Here is a 14,347-nt window from a genome sequence, read left to right as displayed (position 1 = left end):
GGCTGCAGAAGAAAGGCCTTGGCATTTGGGGCCAAGCCTGGGGCTGCCGGGGTGGATAGGGATGGTGAGTAGAGTCCAGGAAAGAAATGTAGAGGTGGAGAAAGGAGACCGGGAGCCCTTGACTTCGGAGACCTGGAGCAGCACCTCTTGTTTTTATTTATTTACTGAGCACTTAGTCTGTGCTGACCACTACCCTACCCTAAATTCTTTATCTATCTAGTCTCTCTTAATCCTCACTGTAAGTTTATAAAGTAGGTGTTATGATCTCCAGTTTACAAACAGGGAAACTGAGGCAACTAGAAGTTAGAGGCCTGGTGGAATTGGCCGAGCAGGGATTTGAACCCAGCTCAGTTTGCTTCTCCTGTAAACAGCTGAGGAAGGGAACCCCAGGGTGACGAAGTAACCCAAGGGGCTGGGAGACCAGCTGTCCCAGAGCCCAAGAGTGATGAGTCTGGGGTTTTTCGAGCCTGCTCCTGGATCACATGCAGGAGAAGTCGCCCCCAACCCCTCCCAGCTTCCTGCTCTCCCGGGGGCTCCCCTGCACCTCTGAGCCAGGTCTGGGGTCAGGATGGGGCTGGGCCCCGGGGTCGGGTCGAGGTGCCCATCAGGAAGGCAGGCGCCACGGGGCGGGGTGACAGACACCAGAAGTCCTCCCTGAACAAAGGCTGGGTGGGAGGCGGCCTGGTGTTTCCACACCCCGCCTCTCCCAGCGCCTGCTGAGCTGCGACCACGACCGTAGTCAGCAAGCCAGCAAGGCGGGGCGAGCATGGCCAGGGCCGCGGCCGCTCTGCTGCCCCTCGTCCTGCAGCTCACGGGCCTGGCCCCGGGGACCGGCAGAGGTAGGTCGGGACGCCGAGGGCTTGGGGGCAGCCAGGCAGGACCTCACCTCTTGCTCAGCCCAGTCTGAGGGAACGGCTGGGGCCGGGGGCCGCCTCCCTGGGCCCTGCCTCGGGGTGCGTGTGCCTCCCAGGCCAGCCTGAGTCCTCCCCGTCGGTGGAGGAGCCAGCATGGTCGGGGCAGCACGGAGACTGTGGCATGGGGTCCCGGAGCAGGACGGGGCTTCCTGCTCTGGCCTCGGGAGGAATTCCTGCAGGCAGCAGTGGGGGAGAGTCTGCCCTGGAATCTGGGAGTCTGAAGTTAATTATTTGTCTTGAGAAAGGGGAAAAAAAAGAAGGCCCGCCATGGGAGCTGACTTTGAGTCTCTGTGTCTGGCTTTCATCCAGAAGAACAGGCAGGAACAGAGAGGTCAGGGCCGGGACTGTGCAGGGGGGAAGGGAGGGGGGCCGAGGACAGGTCCACGGGGAGCAATCAGGCTTTGTGCAACAGTCAGGAGCTCTTTCTGCAGGTCTCTCCAGGCAAAGGACTGGCCCGATCTTCCCAGAGGGTCCCAGAGGACCCTCAGCTTCTCCCCGACCCCTTTCTTGTGCCTGCTTAAGCAGGCCTGGAGGGAGTGGCCTGAAAGGGGGACTCATGGTCAGGGGGTGGGGGTGCGCTGTCAAGCTGGGGTGGAGGGTTTAAGAGACTGGGACCCCATCCTTGGCCGCCCGTCATGGGGCTGGGAAGGAAGCGAGGTACAGGGGCCATACCAAGACAGAGAGCCATTCCAAGTGACCACACCCTGCCCAAGGTAGGGGTGTGGGCGGGGGGCGGGGGGGTAGCAGCGTGGGCTGAAAAGATGAATGGCACCTGGGAAAGCTCACATTTGGACTTGCTGCTGGGAACCTTCAGATGTGTGATTTAGAAAGGCTGTGAAAGCAGAAGAGGAGCGCGTGGAGGCAGGGAGCCTTCAGCCTCCTGAGTGGCGACAGAGGGGAGAGGAGAGGAGCTGGGGGGATGGGGTGGGGGATGACTGGCTGAGACCAGAGACTGATGGACTCTAGGAGGGGTACAAAGAGAGAAGCTGAGCCCCAGATTTCTGGGTAGGTGGGGATGGCATTAACGAAGCCGAGGAACTCAGGACAAAGCAGGTTTGGACAAAAGAAGACAATTTAGGTCTTGGACGAGAATCTTCAACCCCCTTTGGTGGAGGCAGTGGCGGGAGGGGGAGTGAGCAATATTGTTCCCCTGCTTCACGGGGCTAGTGTGCACGAGAAACCCTTTTAGCCACCCCCAGGCCCAGCCTCACTAATGAGCTGCCTCGGTGGGAAGACCCTTCCCTCTCCCTCCTCCTCTTCCTCGTGCTCACGCACTTCCTGCTCCAGACCCTCTGCTGCCCCGCCCACCTCTGCTGGGAGGAGGGATGATGTTTGGGGGAAGGACACCTGGAGTCAGACAATGACCCCCCCACCCACCCACCCACTGCCTTTGTTTTCCCTACGGCAGGAGGGGGATCAGAGTCAGGTGAAAGTGGCCGTCCCCAACCCCAGGCCTGAACTCAGGGGTGCCCCCTCCTAGGACCCAGTGTCCTCTAGAACCCGGGACAATCTGTCTTCATTCTCATGGTGCCTTAAAATCTAGTTGGGGGCCCTACCAGCACCCTCCCCAAACCCTTCAAGAAATGCAGCCAAGGGCTTCCCTGGTGGCCCAGTGGTTGAGAGTCCGCCTGCCAATGCAGCGGACGCGGGTTCGTGCCCCGGTCTGGGAAGATCCCACATGCCGCGGAGCGGCTGGGCCTGTGAGCCATGGCCGCTGAGCCTGCGCGTCCGGAGCCTGTGCTCTGCAACGGGAGGGGCCACAACAGTGAGAGGCCCGCGTACCGCAAAAAAAAAAAAAAAGAAATGCAGCCAAGTCCCGCTTTCTGGAGCCCACTCTGCCCTGGGTGGAGTTCCCAGGCCCCTCTGCCACAGGCCTGGAAAACAGTGGCAAGGCTTGGGCGTGGCAGCAGAGGGAAGAGTTGCCCCTCCCTGTGCACGGAAGTGGTGCCCTTTCTGAAGGTGAAGACAAGCAGAAGGAGGGTGGGGTTTGCCCACAGACCCCAGGTACCTGAAAGCAGCCCCGCCTTTCACTCCTCTGTTTCCCTCTCCTGCACTTCAGCCTGTGCTGGACTGTGGGCCCTCCCAGCATGACACATCAGCTCCCCAGGCTGCCCCTGGCCAAGTCCATGGCCTGAGTGAGGCTGGATGACCCTGGCATGGCCCCCGTGGCTGGGGACCCCTGCAGAGTCAGGGCAGGCTGCAGAGAGGCCCTGATCTAGATCCTCCCCCCAGGCTCCCAGTGAGGTAGGGTCCCTGGGGCTTGCTTATACCCGCCTGAGGCTCTTACTACTTGGGAAAGCTGGTCTAGGTCACTTCCGTGCACCCAGGGCTCTCTCCTCCTCCTCCCATGCTTTCACTCCAGCCCCTCACAGACCACCTCTCCTTCCCTGGATGGTGGGTGGCAGGTGGACAAGGGTGGGCACAGGATAGACATCATTGGGAAGACAAACCCAGGAAGCCTTGCTAGCCCCTCACTGATAGGCCCTCCCTGGATTCTTGTGCTTTCAGGTGGGGCCGTCCCCAGGGAGCCTTTGGGGCTTGCTGACATCCACGACTACCAGCTGCAGGCGCCGGCCCACTCCTCAGCCCCTGCTGGGGCCCCCCAGGAGCGGTGGCGCCCCCTGGAGGAGCGACTGGGCAGACTGGAGGCTGAGGTCACGGAGCTCAGAGAACAGGTACCACTGGAGGCAGTGGGTGTGCGCGGGGCAGGGCAGGCCTCATGCAGTGGGAGGGAAGGAGAGAAGGGGGGCCCGTGGGACCCTGAAATAGAGTTTTATTTTAAATGCACATAGAAAGATTCTTATCTGAACGGTTCTTTTTCTTTTTTTAATAAATTTATTTAATTAATTTATTTATTTGTTTTTGACTGCATTGGGTCTTCGTTGCTGTGCACGGGCTTTCTCTAGTTGCGGAGAGCAGGGGCTACTCTTCGTTGCAGTGCGAGGGCTTCTCATTGCGGTGGCTTCTCCTGTTGCGGAGCACGGGCTCTAGGCACGCGGGCTTCAGTAGTTGTGGCTCACAGGCTCTAGAGTGCAGGCTCAGTAGTTGTGGCGCACAGGCTTAGTTGCTCCACGGCATGTGGGATCTTCCCGGACCAGGGCTGGGACCTGTGTCCCCTGCATTGGCAGGCGGATTCTTAACCACTGTGCCACCAGGGAAGCCCTAAACAGTTCTTAACATCGGTTCTTTCATACCAGCGAAGAACCTCCGGGTATTTGTTTTGTCAGATTTTCATATTCTTTCATGTATTTGGCAAACATTATGGAGCATTATCAGGAAAGATTTTGGATAGATAAAAGTCTTTAACTGTTGGGTCACAGGGACTGAGTCCCCTTTTGTCTAAAGGAGAGGACTGGGGGCCCGTGTTCCCCTGGGAGCCTATCCAGACCCCAGGCTATGAGAACTGGGACTGTTTGAGCTGGATGCTGCCTGGAGGGGGACCCACCTTGCTCTGGAACTCTCACGTTTCCTTCTCATCCTGGCTTGGCTTTCACACCCCACAAATCTGTGGGAGTTGGTGGGGGAAGCTGAGCCAGTGCATCTTACCCCCACCTCTCTCCCCAGAACAAAGACCTGCAGGGGAGGGTGAGGCAGCTGGAGTCCTGTGAATGCGCCCCGGCTTTGCCCCAGTGCTGGGGGCTGGGTCGGGCCTGGCCCGAGGGGGCTCGTTGGGAGCCAGATGCCTGTACAGCCTGTGTCTGCCAGGACGGGGCTGCACACTGTGTCCCCCAGCCTGGGCTGCCCCATTGCCATGGTGAGTGCCATCTGCCTGCCCACTGGCACCACCTCAGGGCCCAGAAATGGCCCTGAGTGCCTGAGCGACAGCACCATCTCCTCCTCAGGCTGCAGCCACAATGGTCAGGCCTATGGCAATGGGGAGACCTTCGCCACAGATGCCTGTACCACCTGCCGCTGCCTGGTGAGCCCCTGTGACCCACCCTGGATATCCCATACCTGTTCCCCTCACCTGTCTGCCTCACCTCAGCTCCCTGTTGCTGCAGCCTGGTGTGCTGAATGTTTAGAAGTGGGGTCTCCCTGCCCATCCCCCCAAGCCTTGCCACTGGCCGCCTTCAGCTGATTCCAAGGAGTTCTGCTTTCTGGAGCTCAATCCCCACGCACACAGTGGGGTTCTTGTCTTCCTATACCTGCCCCCTCGCCTGTGGACCCTCAGTGTCCCCAGTCATCCATCTGTCCCTGGCATCTACCTGCCTCTGCTCCCTCACTTCACTCCACACCCACCTATTTCTTTCCTCACCTTTCCACGGAGGAAGCCCTTGGTTCCCTTCCTAGGATCTCTCCACGCTGGGGAATTTGCTGGCACCTGGAAGAGATGGCTTCCGAGGGTCGAGAGTGGCAGGAGATGATGGGGGAGGGGGGAGGATGTCTCTTTTCAACCCTTGGGCCAAGGGTAGCCCACGTAGTCTGAGCCAACTCAGCCTCTTGCGCCTCTGGTGGGTCCCAGCCTGGGGAGAGGTGTCGGTTCTGGAGGCCCTATCCTCCAGGGTTCTGATGCCTGCTTTCCACAGGAAGGAGCCATAACCTGCACCCAGAAGCCATGCCCAAGAGGACCCTGCCCGGAGCCGGGAGCGTGCTGCCCGCACTGTGAGCCCGGTCAGCCTTCTGCCAGCCCCAGACCCACCTCCTGCACTCGTTCTGGGGCCCCAGAGCCTGGCCTGCCACCTGGCATGTGTCCAGAGGACGTCTGCCCACTCGCTCTGGCAGTGGCTAGGGGTGTTCAGAAGCAAAGCCCAAGTCAGCAAATGCTGCCTCTGACCTGGGACTGAGCCAAAGGCTCTACATCAGCGGTCCCCAAACTTTTTGACACCAGTTTCATGGAAGACAATTTTTCCATGGACCGGGGTGGTGGTGGGGGGAGGTTTCGGGATGATTCAAGCTCATTACACTTATTGTACATTCTATTTCTATTATTATTACATTGTAATATATAATGAAATAGTTATACAACTCACCATAATGCAGAATCAGTGGGAGCCCTGAGCTTGTTTTCCTGCAACTAGATGGTCCCTTCTGGGGGCGATGGGAGACAGTGACACCCGAAGTGTGTTGCTTATGTCCAGTCTATTCCATAAGATGCAGCTTAATTGTCACTTGCCACCCACCGATAGGGTTTTGATATGAGTCTGCAAGCAATTGACTTATTAGGGTCTCTGTGCAGTCAAACCTCTCTGCTAATGATAACCCGTATTTGCAGCCGCTCCCCAGCGCCAGCATCACCGCCTCAGCTCCACCTCAGATCATCAGGCGTTAGACTCTCATAAGCAGCACGCAACCCAGATCCCTTGCATGCACAGTTCACAGTAGGGTTCGCGCTCCTATGAGAATCTAATACCACCGCTGATCTGACAGGAGGCGGAGCTCAGGAGGTAATGCAAGCGATGGGGAGCGGCTGTAAGTACAGATGAAGCTTCACTCACTCACCTGCCGCTCACCTCCTGCCGTGCAGACCCGTTCCTAACAGGCCATGAACTGTTACCTGTCCGTGGCCCAGGGGTTGGGGACCCCTGCTCTACCTGATCTTTTTCCTTTCCTCAGGCAGCTTCTAATCTAGTGAGAAGATAAATGTATATAGCTAGTATAATACAAGATTTAAGAGCCAATGAACAGATTAAGAGGAGGTGGAGAAAGGTCATAAGTGGTCAGTCGCCAGAGGAGAGGGCAGGAAGGCAGGGGAAGCCCACCCAGACTAGGTGATCAGGGAGGGCTCTACATACAACAGGTCATCCGAACTGGATCTTCAAGGGAAAGTGGGCTTTCACTAGAAGGAAAGGGTGTATTGGAAGGCCCTCTAGGCACACAGAGTGGGAAAGGTGTGTTGCAGGAAATCAGACTGGGAGAGCCAGTGGGAACAAACTGCCGTAAGCCTTACAGTTTGGACTTTCTTCTGTGGACAATGGGGAGCCACTGAAGGCTGAAAAGCCAGAGTGTGTCATGTTCAAAGAGGCATTTTTGGGATTTTCACGTGGTATGGGCTAGATGCAGAGAGACCAGTTAGGGGGCTATTACAGTAGTTGCCTAGGCACAGAGCCAGGGATGGCAGTGGGCTGCAGAAGGGGGGGTGTTTCCAAAGAACGTAGTTGGATCCCATGGAATAGTGGACTCTGAGCTTGGGAAACTAGTGGTACCAGTGACAGGAAGACAGCTGGAAAGGAGTGGAGGCAGTGGCTGTTACTGGTTCATAGTCAGAAAGATAAGGCTTCTGGGTTTAGCAACTAAACATATAGGATACCTGGGACTTCCCTGGTGGTCCGGTAGTTAGGACTCCATGCTTTCACTGCTGAGGGCCCAGGTTCAATCCCCGGTCGGGGAACTAAGATCCTGCAGGCAGCATTGCCAAAAAAAAAAAAAAAAAAAAAAAAAGGATGCCCTGTTAAATTTGAATTTTGTATAAATAACATATTTTTAAATACAAGTATGTCCCATGCAATATTTGGGACATCCTTATACTACGATATTATGTGTTGTTCATCTGAAATTCACATTTAACTGGGCACCCTATATTGTCTCTGGCAACCCTACCCCGGGAAGAATGGCAGCTGCTAGTTTGAAAGGTGGGACAGAAGCTTAGGCACTGGTGGCGTCTGGAAATGTAGCCTGAGAGTCTTGGCCAGAGATGAGGAGTAAAGTCTTGGGAGTTGTTGGATCTCCCAACAAAGAAAAGGGACACACACACACACACACACATCGCTTGTAGGATACGTGGTGCCTCAGGGCCACTGCTAGCCCATATAATGTCTTTGGTGAAAGTTTTAAAAAGGCACGCTTTCCTCAATGCTTCCATGTGTTGTAAAATAATGGGAATCTGGTGATTATTCGAGGCAGACACTATACTGCCATCTGCTGGAAAGTTGCAGTAAGTATACAAATCTCTGAGAATCACCTGAATGGTGCCCCTTTGATGTGGCGCCCTTGGCCGTGCTTTTGCCCCAGTTCTCTGGGTCTCTTACTTGGGGGGCCTGGCCCTGGTTTTGCAGGCTGTACTGGAGGCCACAGGAGTGGGGAAACGTGGCAACTGGAGCCCTGTGTCATCTGTACCTGTCAGGTAAGGGAATCAGAGCCTTGTCCCGTCCACCACCCACGTCCCCACCGCCCGGCTTCACCCCAGGCCTGGCAGCGCCAAGCCCAATCTGGGGTCCTGGCAGGGCTGCTGTTGCCACCCCGGCATTGAGGCCTGGAGCCTGCTAGGCCTGCTAGGCCAGCAGAGTAACTCGGCTTGGGCAGCAGAGGAGGAAGGAGGGCTCCGTGTCTACCCTGCAGGCAGGGACGGTGCAGTGCCAGGGGCCCTCATGCTCAGAGCTCAACTGCCTGGAGAGCTACACCCCACCTGGGGAGTGCTGCCCCATCTGCCGGCCAGGTGACCTCCCCACACCCTGTCCCGCCATCCCCTCGGCCCCAGAGGGTTCCGTACCTACTTGGGGTCATGCCTTCCCTCGGGTAATGTCCACCCACCCTGCTCTCTGCTGACCAGTCCGTCACTCTGGCAACCCTCCCCAGGCTGTGAGTATGAGGGGCAGCTTTATGAGGAGGGGGCCAACTTCCTGTCCAGCTCCAACCCTTGTCTCCAATGTTCCTGCCTGGTGAGTCCCCCGCACCTTTGCCCAGACCCTGATCTTCCTGGGACACCCCCGCCTACCCTGGGTCACACCTGCCACACTTTCAGCCCCTCACATTCTTTCCGAGGCCTGGTGCCGGAGAGGTTCTCCCTCCATCCCCATTCTGTGGCCCATCCTGCTGTCTCTGGGAGCCAGACCCAGGGGCAGTACAGCTATGGGTGCATTACAGAGGAGCCTGGTTCGCTGTGTGCCCATGAAGTGCCCGCCCATCCCCTGCCCCGAACCAGTCCTGAGGCCCGGGCACTGCTGCCCGACCTGCCAAGGTGAGAGCCCTGCCCCTTCCCTGGTAGAGCCCCAGGGAGGGCTGTTATGCCACTTCTTCAACCCAAAGCCCACTCTGCTGGCCTCTGACCTGCGGGTTCCGTCAGTGGGGGGAGCCATGCCTGGCCGTCCCTGCTCCGGAGCTGGAAGGCCTGGGCTCAGATTCTGCCCTTGTCAGTGGTTATGTACCTCTGAGGGAGTTACTCCGTGCTTGAGTTCCCCATTTGTAAGATGTTTGTAATGATATGTACGTCAATAAACACTGACTATTACCTGCTTTGTGCACAGAAGACACGGGGTGGGCCCTCGAGGCAGGCCACTAGAGGGTGACACTAAATCCATGCCAGTACTCTCGCAAAGGCAGGATTAGATTACGCACAGATACTATGGAAACTCAGAGGAAGGAGACCTAATCCAGCCTGGGCACAGAAAGGAAAGCTTCCTGGAGGTGGCGTGTCTGGAGCGAACCTCAAGGTTAAAGAGCAGTTAGCAAGGTGAAAGGCAGAACACGGTGGAGGGCATTCCAGGAAGAGAGGGCAGCTTGGGACTGACACTCAGCGTGAGGTGGGTGTGTGTTAGTCAGGAAGGTGCAGGCAGGCAGGAATGGCCAAAGCTTACACTGAGGCGTGGGGAGGGGCCAGAGACACGTGGGTGTGGCCTGCTGGCCCTGGAAGGCCTGGAAGGGCAGGCTAAGGAACTTGGGCCTTATCCTGCCTCGGGTGCTGGGAGGCTGAGGCGAGGGGTCCAGGCAGAGGCAGGATCTGGTCTGGTTTAGGCTCAGAGGAGAACCCTCAGAGGGCATGTGAAAGAGGGTGTTCTGGCTGAAGCTCCCACCAGGCCTCCTCTCTGCCCATCGCCCCCCCAGCCCAAGGCTGCACAGAAGGTGGTTCTCACTGGGAGCATGGCCAAGAGTGGACCACACCTGGGGACCCCTGCCGGATCTGCCAGTGCCTGGTGAGTCCCAGTGCTGCTCCTGGGCTGCCCCCACCCCTCCGCGACCCCAGGCCCACCAGATTCATTCCTTCATTCCACTGAACACATCCCAAAAGGCACTGTGAGGGGACAGAGATGGAGGAGACCTAACCCTGAACACCATGAGGGTGGGAAGGGGTCGTGCCCTCAGTATGTCCAGTTCTGAGCACAGTAGGTGAGCAGGATGTCTGTGAACCAAACTCGAGGAGCTTCAGGTTACAGGAGTGAGGCTGGGACAGGCAGCAGGCAGAACAAGCTCCAGGGAGGGAGAAACACAACTGACCTGAGGCATCTAGAACTCTGCTGTCTGATCAGGAGCCGCTACATGTGGACACTGAGCCCTTGAAATGTGGCAGTCCGGTTTGAGATGGGCTCTAAATGTAGAATATACATTGGATTTCAAAGACTTAGTATGAAAGAAAGGAATGTAAAGTATCTCATTAACACTTCATGTTGATTACATGTTGAAATAATTTTTTGGATATGTTGGTTTGAGTGGAACATAATATTAAAATTTAGGTCCATCTGTTTCTTTTTACTTTTTGAAATCTGACAACTAGAGAATTTAAAATGACATATGTGGTTTGTGTTATATTTCTATTGGGCAGAACAGATCTAGAATATCTTCATGGGGGGGATGTTTACTTAGGTCTTAACAGGTGAGTAGGATTTGAGCAGGGAGAAATGGTGCTATAGACTGAATGTTTGTGTCCCGCCCCAAATTCATATGTTGAAATTCTAACCCCCAAAGTGATGGTATTAGGAGGTGGGGCCTTTGGGAGGTGATTAGGTCATGAGGGTGGAACCCTCATGAATGGGATTAGTGCCTGTATAAAAAAGACCCCAGAGAGCTCTCTCGTCCCTTCCACCATGTGCAGACACAAGCAATTAGACAGCCATCTATGAACCAGGAAGGAGACTCTCACCAGACACTGAAACTCCTAGCACCTTGATTTTGGACTCCCCAGCCTCCAAAACTGTGAGAACTAAATTTTTGTTGTTTATAAGCCACCCAGACTATGGGATTTTTTATTACAGTGGCCTGAATGGGCTAAGACACCAGGCATAAGGGAAGAGTCAGGGCAAAGCCTGGGGGAGGAAGGGGGGCACATGGAGACCTAATGTCCAAGCAGGGTGCACGCCAAGGAGGGCTGTGGTTCATGGGGGCTGAAGCCAGTCACAAAGCTTCCTGACAGCTTGCCAAGGACTAAGGACTCTATTGTGAAGGCCATGGGGCACCCAACCCCTTGGCAACCATGTGCTTCCCCTCCCTGTTCACACTGACACCCCACCGCCCCACCCCCACCTGTGAGGAGAGTCACTGGCAGCCCAGACACTTATGGGGCTAAGGTAGTGAGCCCAGGTATAAGTGTGAACTCCAGGGATGGGGTCTGTCTGGGAAAGACCATGGGGAGTAGCAGCAGCTAGTATCTGTTAACTGTCAGCTTCCAGAAGTGGATGCCATACCACACCCTTATCTTATCCCCATAGCAAGGCTATGAGGGCAGGTCTATTATTGTCTTTTTTTTTTTTAGATGAGTAAACTGAGGCACAGAGAACTTAAGTGGCATGCTAGGTTATACACCTATATTAGTTTCTTGGGCTGCGGTAACAAAGTACCACAACCGGAGTGGCTTAGACAACAGAAACCTATTATCTCATGGCTCTGGAGGCAGAAGTCCAAGACTGAGGTGTCGGCAGGGTCAGTTCCCTCTGAGGGCTGTCAGGGAGAATCTGTTCCAGGCCCCTCTCCAGCTCTGGCAGTTGGCTGGTGATCCTTGGCATCCCGTGGCTTCAGTCTTCATCTTCACATGCTTCTCTCCCTGTGTGAGTGTGTGTCTGTGTCCAAATATCCCCTGTATATAAGGACACCAGTCAATGGATCAGGGGCCACCCCACTCCAGTCTGACCTCATCCCAACTTAAGTGATTACATCTGCTATGACTCTATTTCCAAATAAGGTCACATTCTGAGGGGGTTAGGACTGTAACATAAGAGTTTGAGGGGGACACAATTTACTCATAGCAATATCTAGTAAGTGGATAGCTGGGATTCCAATGCTGTTTCTGCCACTTGGATGAGCTCTGACGGCCCATTCCTTTGCCTACTCTGCCCCCTACCAGGAGGGCCACATCCGGTGCCACCAGCGAGAATGTGCCAGCCTGTGCCCATACCCTGCCCGGCCCCTCCCGGGCACCTGCTGCCCTGTGTGTGATGGTGAGTCAGCGGGTGGATCCTGGAGGGGCTCGGAAAGCTGATGGACGGCACAGCTCGAGCCTCCCATGAAAGCCAGGACGCTGAATGGCATGGGGCCCTGAGGAGGGTCTAAGGCACCCTCTTCCCAACAGGCTGTTTCCTAAATGGGCGAGAGTACCGCAGCGGGGAGCCCGTGGGCTCTGGGGACCCCTGCTCCCACTGCCGTTGTGCCGTGAGTGTGTCTGCCCGGCAGGGAGGGCCTGGCTTCTGGGCCTGCCTCTCACATGCTGACCAGGTCCTTTTGGCAGAACGGGAGTGTCCACTGTGAGCCTCTGCCCTGCCCACCGACGCCCTGCAGACACCCAGGCAGGATCTCTGGGAAGTGCTGCCCAGTCTGTGACAGTGAGCGGGGGGCTCAAGTCACCAGGGGGAGGGGTGGGCACTGCCCCAAGAGAGGCTCTGGGTCTCGGCGTGGGGTGGTTGCTTCCGGTGGACTAACACGAAGCCCCCTTGAGCTAAAGTACAGGGGAAGTCCTTTCTTAAGCTACGCTCTGTCACCACGGGTGAGGGATGAGTTCTCACCTCGCCTCATGGCACCCTGGGCACGTGTGGGCTGGGGGAGGCTGGCAGGGCCTCCTGGAGGACAGGGGTGGCTGTCCTTGTCAGGGTGGGGGGTGGATGCCTCAGGTGCTCTGAGGCTTCCCCATCAGCCTCCAGCCCTGTCCCCAGTCCCTCTGTCATCCTAGCCAGGCTGTGAGTACCAGGGACACCAGTATCAGAGCCAGGAGACCTTCAGACTCCAAGAGGGCGGCCGCTGTGTCCGCTGCTCCTGCCAGGTAGGCGGTGCCGCTGTCTCACGCCCCGGATCTGTCTTGTCCCTTGAGGGCCACTCACCCAGCCTCCCTCCTAGGCCGGCGAGGTCTCCTGTGAGGAGCAGGAGTGCCCGGGCGCCCCCTGCACCCTGTCTGACTCTGGCCCCCAGCTCTGCCCAGGTGTGTGTGTTGGGGGGCAATGACGAAAGGGTGCTGCTTCCAGCAGCTAGAGATGGAGGAGTGTGCCTTCACCGTAAGGGGAGGCATTCCTAAGTCCACCAGCCATTCCAGAGTGTGTTCAGAGGCTGCTGTGGGGATGGCAAAGCCAGGGTCTTGGGAAGGGTCCTATGGTCTGGGAAGGACAGGGATGGGTGGATGTGTCCAGGTTGCCATGGTGACAGCCCCCCCCCACCCGCCCCTTGCTGTAGCCTGCGTGCTTGGTGGAGAGGAGTTTGCTGAGGGGGCCCAGTGGGAGCCTGATGGTCAGCCCTGCACAACCTGTTCCTGTCAAGCTGGGGTGCCCGTGTGCAGGGCTTTGCTCTGCTCCGCAGCCCCCTGCCAGCACCCCACCAAGCCCCCCGGTGAGTGCCCTGCCCCCATCTAGCTTTCTTCCCCTGCCTTGCCCGGCCCACCCTGATCGGCTGGGCTGTGATCACCCTGCTCTACCCAGGTGCCTGCTGCCCCAGCTGTGAGAGCTGCACCTACCACGGCCAAGTGTACGCCAACGGGCAGAACTTCACAGATGCAGACAGCCCTTGCCACACCTGCCACTGCGAGGTACCTCCCCAGGCTGGCTGCTGCCCTGCTGAGCCCCTCCCGGGGCCCACCCCCATTGCCTTCTCACCTGCTCCCAGGATGGGACCGTGACATGCTCCTTGGTCAACTGCCCTCCCACAACCTGTGCCAGGCCCCAGAGTGGACCCGGCCAGTGCTGCCCCAGGTGCCCAGGTACGTGCTTACTGTACCTGTCTGCCTTGGTGAACCCTTGACCCTGCCACTCCATGGCCCCGTGGGCCCAACGGATGCCTTAGAAAGCCATGGCCTTCCGAATTGTTTTCAGTCTGACACAGCTTGGGACCCTCTGGACCTCACAGGGTACGGGTGGGAGAGAAGAGTAGACATTCGTTTGTGCCTTCATGTTACGACACCACCCTTCCCTCCTTTCCTACACTTCCTCTTCCAATACCCCCACCACGCACATCTATTCGTATATCTACCTGTTCATGCAACAAATGTTCAGGTTTCCTGCGCAAGAGACTGGGAGCTGGGATGCTGTGTGCCCTGATCCCTGCCCACACGGAGAGTGTGCAGGGCGCGTATCACAAACACAGGCAGGCACATGCATGAGCCCTTCATCTCTTCACCCTCAGAGGCACACACAGCTGCCTGCAGGTAAAGGAACTAAACACACACACACACACACATGCACAAGTGTGTGCTCAGAGAGATATCCTTGTCCGCATACACAGCCCCTCCCCCTCCTCCTCTCCCTCCATGGGGACAGCTTCCAAGTGGCACTTCTGCAGTGGCTCTGGACTCAAGGGTAGAGGGACTGTCAGCC

The 14,347-nt window shown here is 57.0% G+C and overlaps 1 protein-coding gene across 1 annotated transcript in view; it reads left to right on the top strand.

Annotated features, from left to right (window-relative positions):
* Positions 1-733: 733 nt before the first annotated feature.
* The window catches only part of KCP (kielin cysteine rich BMP regulator), a 27,275-nt gene continuing 13,661 nt past the window's right edge, over positions 734-14,347 (top strand). The window contains 18 exon segments of the mRNA XM_060108725.1: positions 734-839; positions 3,423-3,589; positions 4,479-4,668; positions 4,757-4,833; positions 5,441-5,525; positions 7,907-7,974; positions 8,190-8,295; positions 8,298-8,509; positions 8,715-8,808; positions 9,672-9,760; positions 11,902-11,995; positions 12,127-12,206; positions 12,283-12,376; positions 12,725-12,810; positions 12,885-12,966; positions 13,215-13,367; positions 13,457-13,563; positions 13,641-13,734. Of these exon segments, the coding sequence (XP_059964708.1) occupies positions 767-839; positions 3,423-3,589; positions 4,479-4,668; positions 4,757-4,833; positions 5,441-5,525; positions 7,907-7,974; positions 8,190-8,295; positions 8,298-8,509; positions 8,715-8,808; positions 9,672-9,760; positions 11,902-11,995; positions 12,127-12,206; positions 12,283-12,376; positions 12,725-12,810; positions 12,885-12,966; positions 13,215-13,367; positions 13,457-13,563; positions 13,641-13,734 (1,951 nt within the window). The 5' untranslated portion in view covers positions 734-766.

The sequence above is a fragment of the Mesoplodon densirostris genome, chromosome 9 (assembly GCF_025265405.1).
Source record: "Mesoplodon densirostris isolate mMesDen1 chromosome 9, mMesDen1 primary haplotype, whole genome shotgun sequence".
Taxonomy (NCBI): Eukaryota; Metazoa; Chordata; class Mammalia; order Artiodactyla; family Ziphiidae; genus Mesoplodon; species Mesoplodon densirostris.
This window is presented reverse-complemented; position numbering and strand designations above follow the sequence as displayed.